The sequence below is a fragment of the Erigeron canadensis genome, chromosome 1 (assembly GCF_010389155.1).
Source record: "Erigeron canadensis isolate Cc75 chromosome 1, C_canadensis_v1, whole genome shotgun sequence".
Lineage (NCBI taxonomy): Eukaryota > Viridiplantae > Streptophyta > Magnoliopsida > Asterales > Asteraceae > Erigeron > Erigeron canadensis.
In genome coordinates, this window is record NC_057761.1 from 14,372,562 (window position 1) to 14,381,748 (window position 9,187).

The 9,187-nt window shown below is 36.7% G+C and overlaps 1 protein-coding gene across 1 annotated transcript; it reads right to left on the bottom strand.

Moving 5' to 3' along the window:
- Positions 1 to 917: 917 nt before the first annotated feature.
- On the bottom strand, positions 918 to 2,727 carry LOC122583648. Its single transcript, XM_043756061.1, has 3 exons — positions 1,933 to 2,727; positions 1,421 to 1,705; positions 918 to 1,247 (listed from the first exon to the last, which is right to left on the bottom strand). Exons 1-3 carry the CDS (start codon positions 2,725 to 2,727, stop codon positions 918 to 920), a joined length of 1,410 nt encoding a protein of 469 aa, XP_043611996.1.
- Positions 2,728 to 9,187: the final 6,460 nt, after the last annotated feature.

Here is a 9,187-nt window from a genome sequence, read left to right on the forward strand (position 1 = left end):
AATGAAAAATGATCTCTCGTTAGGCGGTATCAGTTACAACTTCATCAGCAAGCATCACTCTTCTTACTACTAGCATTTTTTCAACATCTGCACCTACATATGCCTCTTCACTCTCTTCATCATACACTGGTTTACCTTCTTCAATATCAACATCTGGTAAGATTTCAGTATCATTAGCAGTAAGTGCTCGCTGGTTGGGACACTGTGCCTGGAGGTGACCAAAACCATTACATTTAAAGCATTTTCTTCCAATTGGTTCTTTTGATCCTCCATGTTCTTTCTCCTTTCCTCTGAAGGACTTTTGACCAGTTTCACTGGGCTTAGGAACTGGTTGACTGGAACTGGAAGAAACTTTAGTGAAAGGTTTGTACTGAACCTTTTTCTTCAGTTGCTTTTCAATCAAGAAGGCCAGTTTGCAAGCACCTTCATAAGTCCATATGTGCTGCAAGTCTATCTTCTCAACAATGGTAGTATTTAACCCACTATGGAATCTGGCGATAGTATGCTCTTCAGTTTCTTTCACACCAGTTCGAATCTTCAGTTGCTCGAATTCTCTGATATGTTCCACAATCTCTTTCACACCTTGCTTCAAATTATTCATCAGAAGATACTGGTCTTGTTTGTACGACTGATGAACAAAGCTTTTCTGCATAATTTCTTTCAACTTAGACCAGGGATTAATTTTACTTTTACCGTTGTACTCTCTTTTTTTCGGTAAAAAGGTCGTCACCCCTTGTTAGATTTATAAAACAAAAAAAAAGCGCATGCACATTAACTGAGTGTTAATGAGACTGTTTACAAGACCATGCATAAACATGCAGACCCTATTAACTACTAGCCTTCAACTAAAGGCATTAATCACACATAAACTAACAACTAGCAAACTAACTAATCGGACACCAAATAAACATACTCAATTATGCTAAATTCGACATCCCCAAGTGTCTTTTCCATGTTTCCAAGTGCTTCAAAACTCTGTTGTTCTTCTTAAACTTCATCGAAATAAGCTTCATACGAACAGTAGCAATTTTGATTTCAGTGAGTTTGTGAGCCGGTCTTTTCTCCTGTCTGAACAGTCTTGCATTTCTTTCCTGCCAAATAAAATTAGAAGTGGCCGCAAATATGAGCTTCATAACAAGAATATCAATAGTCTTTTTATTTGATTCCGAAATGATAGCTACAAGTATTGACTCCCAATCAACATGGACTGGTTGGTTACCCGTAAATCCACACACATCACTCCAAACCTGCGATGCATAAGAACATTCAAAAAATAAATGGTTATGGGAGTCCCTTTGTTGATTGTAGAGTGAGCACAAAAGAGGTTCCTTCGAATTTGTATCCCATGATCTCAACAGATGTTGCGTCTTAAGCTTCCGCTTCACAACAAGCCATAGGTGAAATGCATGTTTCGGAATACAATAGGGAAACCAAACAACAAAGAACCATGTAACTTCCACACTCCTTGGCCGAATAGCCTCCCCACAATTTGCCACAAAAAATCAATAAAACGACCATCCCTATCCTTCCAAACCCATTTATCAGCCACATTATTAACCAAGGAAAGAGCAGCTAAATTCAGAAATTGATTACTCCATTCATTCGGCCAACTCCATGCTTCATTAGAAACAATATCCCCAACACAAGCATTTAAAGTATTAGCAGCATTTGTAATCATCTGGGCGAAAGAGACGTAATTAGCAGACTAAAATCGCACCAATTATCATACCAAGCAGAAGTTGAACGTCCATTACCTACCTGAATCCAGAAGAAGCTCCGTAGTACAAGTCTAATTTATAATATTTTACGCCAACTCCAAGTCATATTACCTCGACATGGGATTTCCCAAAAATTCTGTCCTTTGATCTTATACATGTGAATCCATTAGACCCACAAAGAGTCCTTACAGGTTAACAAGTTCCACACATGCACCGAGAGAATAGAAATATTTAAATCATGCAAACTATGAATGCCCAATCCTCCTTCATTTTTCGGTAAGCACACAACATCCCAAGCAACCTTAGATTTTCCTTTCTGCAAAGATCCTTGAGGCCAGAGAAATTTCCTTAAAACCGGTTCGATTTTCTTAATCACCCCGTCAGGTAACATAAACATTGTAGCCCAGTACACATGCATAGATGACGAGGCAGATTGAACAAGTTGAAGCCTTCCCGCAAAGGACAAAAATTTATTTTTCCAATTAGATAAACGATTTCTGACTCTTTCAATCAAACCACAACAATCTCTATTAACTAGTCTAGTAGACACCAAGGGAACTCCTAAGTATTTAACTGGAAATGAGCCTTCCTCGAATGGTAGCACATTAAGGATAGGCAACATAACATAATTAAGAACATTACAGAAGAAAGCTTTTCTCTTAGGAATACTAGGAGCCAAACCTAATGCATGTTTGAATTCCTCATGTGTCTCCATGATCACGTTTGCAGAATTCACATCAGAATGCAAAAAAATAAATAAACCATCCGCAAAGCAAAGGTTGACAATATCCAAACCTTCACATTTAGGGTGATAGGTGAAATCAGCAGACTCACGAATCCAACGCCTTAGCGTGAGTGTTAACACCTCCATAACCAAGGTAAATAGGTACGGGGATAAAGAATCCCTTTGCCTCAAGCCTCTTTTTCCAGCGAAGAAACCATGGAGTGAGCCGTTGATACTAAGTGAAAAGGATGATGTAGCCACACAAGTCATAATCCAATGTCCCATCGTTCTATGGAATCCGAAATAAATAAGGATTTTCTTAAGGAAAACCTAATCCACCGTATCATATGCCTTTTGAATATCCACCTTAAGCGCACACCGTGGTATTCCTCTATCCAGATGCTAATTGGGCATTAACTCTTGAGTAAGCAAAATATTGTCTGATATACTCCTACCTGGGATTAAGGTTGATTGATTTTAAGTAACCAAACCAGCTAGATCGCCCTTTATTCTATTTGCAATGATTTTTGTGATACATTTAAAGATGACATTGCATAATGAAATTGGTCTAAAATCAGTAATATGAGTAGGAGAAGTAACCTTGGGGATTAAAGAGATTACCGAAGTGGTTAACTTTTTTAAGAAGTTTCCCACTAACAAAGAAATCCTTCACAGCATCAACAATACTATCGCCAATTAAATCCCATGTTGCTTTGAAAAAACCAACTGAATATCCATCAGGAGCTGGTGTTTTATCATCCCCCATGTCAAATATGGCCCTTTTGATTTCATCAGTTGACACATCTAGGACCATCCTATTAGCTAAATCAAAAGAAAGCCGATTAGTAAATAAATTAGAAGTATTAAGAGGTAACACTAAGCCTGGAGTACCCAAAAATTGCTTATAATGATTTACAAAAGCCATAGCCACCTCATCCCCCACAAAATTGCTTCCATCATCATTCATCACCAAATCAATTCTCTTCCTAGCCTTACGAGCCTTAACAACTTTGTGGAAATAAGCCGTGTTAGAATCACTAATGCGTAACCAATCAATCTTAGCCTTTTGATTTAAAAATCTTTCTTCACCAATAATAGCTTCATTATAAGCTTGTAAATAAGCAGCTTGTTCCTCACGAAGCAAAACATTCGTTGAATCTTTATCTAGCTAAGATTGAACGTCATCCAATTCCTCACTTAAGCATTGCACTTTCCTATGAAGATTACCCTTGTCAAAAAGCAGTTTTTGAAATGGGTTCCTTAATGCCTTGAGATTCTTAACAACTTTAAACATCGGGAATCGTTCCACCTGTGAATTCCAAGTAGACAAAACCACCTCCTTAAACTTTTCATGATGAGTAAGAACATTCGAGAACTTAAACGGCTTTGGTTTAAACTTCACAACTCTAGGAAAACATAAGATAGCCGGTGCATGATCAGATATACGATACGGGTGAAATTGTGCATGTGCGCCTATAAACACCTGAGAGAATTCTTGATTCGCCATTACCCTGTCCAGCTTCTTTAAGACATCATTTAAACCCCTCGGTTTTTTAGTCCAAGTATATTGTAAGCCACTCCTATTCACATCAGTGACTTCCAGCTCATCAGCGCACTTTCTAAACTCGTGCATAACCGTATCGATCTTAGAAGACCCCATTGCATTATCATCCAAGAAGAGTGCAACATTAATATCTCCTAGCAAAACCCAAGGCTTGTCCTTAACAACGTTTTATGGACAAGTAGATTATGCCATAGCTCCCTTCTCTGTATATATGAGTTATCTGCATAAATAAAGGAACAAAACAATATTTTACGATCTTGCTTGAAAACAAATTGAGTATGAATCACTTGATCAGTTTGAGCCAACACCATAACATCGACAACATCATGATCCCAGCCTAAAATGATTCGAACTCCCTTATGACACAAATGGACATTAGATGCCCAAGACCAATTTCGAAAGACCTTATTACATACTTTATTCAGATGGGATACACTAACATGTGACTCTATTATAGAACATATACATAATTTATTTTCATTAATCACATGACGAACCTCATTTTGTTTTGGGGAGAGATTCATTCCCCTTATATTCCAGGATGATATATTATACATGAGGAACCGTTTGTACGTGAATCTGTCGGAAGACGAGGTTTTTCTTTATAAATAAAATATGGTTTGGGCTTGCTAAGCTTCGCACCTACAAATTATTTTTCCTGTTGAACATCCTTACCTTTTTGTTTTTTCCTTGAAACCTTGACAAAAGCCTCCTCATCTTGAGGTATCTTGACTTGAGTAGTCTTTTTTGGTGCTTTAGGACATTGATCACTTGCATGATTAGACACCTTGCATGTATCGCAGCGAGGAGGCTTCCATGGATACTCAATTTGTATAACTTGCTTCGAAAAGCCATCTCCAACCATATTAGGAATCCCAACAATCAGTACAGATTTTATATCATTTTCAGTATCCAGTTCAATTAGGGCCAATGCATAACTACTACATCCCCATGATTCAGTACACATGGAGCACGTATAGTCATCCAAAGCAACCGGTCTTCCAATTTTAGTTACCAACATGCTAAGACCATCTTCTATAAATATAACAAACGGTACATTATGTAGCTTAACCCATACAGGCACCTTCTTGACTTCAAACACACAGAATTCAGGAGTCCATTCATTTAAAAAAAGAGGAACTGAACGGATTAACCACGATCCAAGTTTCAGCACTTTTTCCATCCCTGATTTTTTCTCAAATTTAAAGAAGAAGAAACCAGATGAGTTCATCATAATACGCTTAAACCCGTATTTATCCCAAGCATTCGTCACATAATTTTCCACAACAGGATAAGCATAACATTTTCCAAGAAAATAACCAACCAAAATATTCGCATATTTGCTATTAGCTGAGTCAATAGCCTCTTTCGGAATAAGTAAATCAATGCCTTCAATATTCGAGTCTACTTTTAAAGAACGAAAATTTACCTTGTTTTTGATAATAGGCTCAGGTTGTTAGTATATGATCACGTAAAATGAACGTATGTCCAGAAATAATTTAAGCCTACGGGGTCACACGTCTCGACACAAATGTATTTAATATTAATTAATATACTTAATGTTTTTAATTAATATGATCAGGGATTAATTTAACGAACGGTCGTTAGAAATGTTAAAAACTAATGGTTACTAGTTAATGGCGTTAGTTAAGGAGGACTTAATTTGTAATTAGGAGATTCTAGAAGTTTCCTAATTATCCCATTAACTTAACTTATTTTACAACCCATTAACTTAACTTATTTTACAAGAAAATTAACCCTAGCAAAACACAAATAATAAACCGACTTATAAACATATGTATAAAGACCTCAATATGATCACAATATATATGTAAAGGTAATTTAATTGACCAGAAGGTAATTTACAAGATAAATTAAAATACTTGAATACAAAATACATATCACATCTATAATGCTTTTGTCACCGAGAAACATGCACCAAAATAATGGAGTTCTTTGAAAAGGTTGAAAATCAGTACAACATAAGAGTTAAAAAAAAAAAACAGAAGTGATAACAGGACAAAGTTCAAGAATCAGATTATGGAAGTTTATCGTCTGAGCAAAGGAATTGAGCATCAATTCAGTGCACCCTATGAACCTCAACAGAATGGAGTAGCAGAAAGGAAGAACATGACATTGATAGAGACTGCCACGATAATGCTTGTTGATTCAAGGCTTCCTACTATGTTTTGGGGGGAGGCAGTAATACTACTTGTCTTGTGTTAAATAGGGTTTTCATTGTTAAAAAATTTAATAAGACACCTTATGAACTTTTAAATAATAGAAAACCGAGTTTAACTGGCTTAGAGCCTTTTAGAGTCTCATGCACGTTTTTAAAAGTTCATGACCAACCTAAATTTGCCGAGAAGGCTGAAGAGGGAATTTTTCTTGGTTACATTCCGGGTTCTCCAATAAGGCGGGTGAACAATATTAAGGCTTAAATAGTTGATGTTGGTTAGAATGTTGTAATTTCTAGCTATAATCCCCTTGTACACCAAGAGTCTGCTATCTTGTTTAATTATGATGATGTTTTTACTTCCTTTAATGGTCCCACTTCTTTTGGTGCGGCAGTTTGAATAAGCCACCAGAGCTTATGTCTAATGAAAGTAATAACAGTGCAGATGGTTCACAAAAGGATACTGGAGATACTAGTGCACAGGAATCGGGACCAGTTACTCCACCACCTCAAAGTTCAACCAGTGAGGGTAAAATAGGTTCAAATTTAGGTGTTAATCTTCAAGTTGACAAAGTGACACAACATAGAGTTAACATGTATCATCCTATTGAGGATACCATTTGTGAACCAAGTGCAAAAGTTAAGACAAGAGCTCAGATTAACAGACTTACAGGTTTATTCCCAGAGATGGAAGTAACCGGTATAGTTGATGAGTGTATTTTGTAGATGCAGATTCGTTGTGACAATCGCAACATAGATTTGATTATCGTTATGTTTTAGGAACTATGTTTGTAATCATTTAAATAAGAACTTGTGTTAATATTTAATGATTACGTTTGAACTTCAATATTATATCTGTTTGTGTTTTGTATTGTGTTTGTGTGTTATATATTGTTTTTGCAGGTACAAGAGCATAGAATCAAGGTTTATAAGTGTCGTAGATCACTTGAACGATGATTGGATGTTATGTACGAGCCAAACGAAGCTAAACAAAGAGTCAAAGGTCGTCCCTCATGCTGACGTCATAAGCATGTAAGAACAACCTCGTGCTGATGTCAGCACGAGGCAAGTCGATTGGCTTATTGTTTCGGGCCTAATCTGCGATTAAGGCCTAATCCCACACGATCCAATACATAACTAGTATAAATACAAGACCTATTCTACGGAATTATGTTAATCGTTGGGAAAATCTTAGAAGATATTCACGAAATTACGAATTAAGGTTAATTGTTCCTTCGTGTGACCTCCTACACGAACCACAAGCCTTGTGCATCTCCTTGGGTTGGTTAATTGCTCATTAATCAGCAAAAGGCAATAGCAATCTAGTTATCTCAAGAGGATTCCACACTCTCGACATAACCAATCACGTCTTATTACAATCCCGCAACAATAGGGTACCTTACAAGTGGTATCAAAGCCCTAAGGTTGATTACCAGAAGGTTTAAGATCGTTTGATTGGCTATTGATTGCAAATTCGTTTCGAAATTCTTGTTAAAAAGGTTTTTCGCGCTCTTCTTCGTGTTACTTCGTGCATACGTCAGCACGAGGTGAACTTCGTGTTCGTGTTCACGTCATCTGTTGACTTCGTGTTAACTTCGTGCCACGTCAGCGCGAACCACTCTTCGTGACTTAGGTCGTGACTAGTGTTTCTTCGTACTTCGTGCCACGTATACTTCGTATTTCGTGCTACATATACTTTGTGTTTCGTGCCACGTATACTTCGTGCTTCGTGCCACGTATACTTCGTACTTCGTATTACACGAACTTAGTGTTATTTCGTTTGATTTGTTTACTGAAAGATTCGAAATGACGACTATACCAGCTGCCGCAAACTCTCCTAATGCCCTACTTATCAGCCAAATGATCATGCATGATCATGAGGTTGGTCGTGGAAACACATGTAACATTCTTGATTTTTAACTTGTATTAAAATGAGTTAAACGTGATTAATTTTGATTTAGTTCCATGATTTTGTGGCTTAATTGATTCTCAACCTGTTGACTCAATCGTGTTGAATGATTTATTATTCTAATTGATTTATAAGATTCATTTATTTATCTATGAACCAGAAACGTGTATTTATGCTAGTCGAAGCTACGTGGACGTATCGGTTTAGTTTAGAATGTAAGTTGACGTTTAATTGAATTGGAAACGTAATCGGGTGATCCATGGGTCGACCCATGAACCACCACTCTTGACCTAACCCTATCCCAAACCACCCAACCAAAGTCTTCCACTCCTATCCATTCATTTCCTTACTTTCCTTTCTCTCACTATATTGAATGCAAGACTCTCTCCCACTCTCTCACTAAATTCTTACTTCATTAAATGTGTTTCAAGATAATTTAATACTAGAATAATCATCTTCATCATTATTGGATCATTATATCAAAATTTGGAATCTATTGGTGCAAGAAATCACCATTTTCGGGTTAAGTTCGGATTTAAAGCTTCATTGAAGGCATTGGTAAGTGAATCATATCCAACATCTCCATTTGTTTGTTATAAACCTATTTCCAGTCTTAATAAACCAAACTTGAGTCATTTATCCAAGTCAAATCTTAAATGGGTCTAATTAGGGTTTTATGGGCAAAGTGGGTCAAAAACGGGTCTTTTCACTTGTAGGATGTTTCGGGTCGAATCTTTGAGTGGGTTATGATTACAAATATGTTATGAAGCTTGTGTAAACTAGTCTTGGTCGGATTTTCGGGTCAAAACCCTTTTAAACTGAAATTAGGGTTATATATAAATAAAATTAGTCAAAAACAAATTAATTTAGAAAGTCATGATTTGAAGTAAAACTGTGTTATGGAATGAAATTGTTACGTCCATATGAGTTTAACAAAGATTGAAAACAAGATTTAAGCCTAGAAAATCATTTTTATGTGTCTAATTGGGGTTTTGAAGGTTATGGCTCGCGTTGACTTTCTGGTCAACTTTGCTTACCCATCTTGTTCATCTATGAATCTGCCCAGATTTTTATCACTTTCCCTCCCACCGTACAG

What these genes read in the sequence shown, in the direction of transcription:
- LOC122583648 (XM_043756061.1), bottom strand. Translation starts at nt 2,727, where the DNA reads ATGGGACATTGGATTATGACTTGTGTGGCTACATCATCCTTTTCACTT. An exon ending in TAAATATTTCTATTCTCTCG is followed by an intron (nt 1,706 to 1,932) that starts GTGCATGTGTGG and finishes GTGCGATTTTAG; the next exon opens with TCTGCTAATTACGTCTCTTT. An exon ending in TGTTGTTTGGTTTCCCTATT is followed by an intron (nt 1,248 to 1,420) that starts GTATTCCGAAAC and finishes TATGCATCGCAG; the next exon opens with GTTTGGAGTGATGTGTGTGG.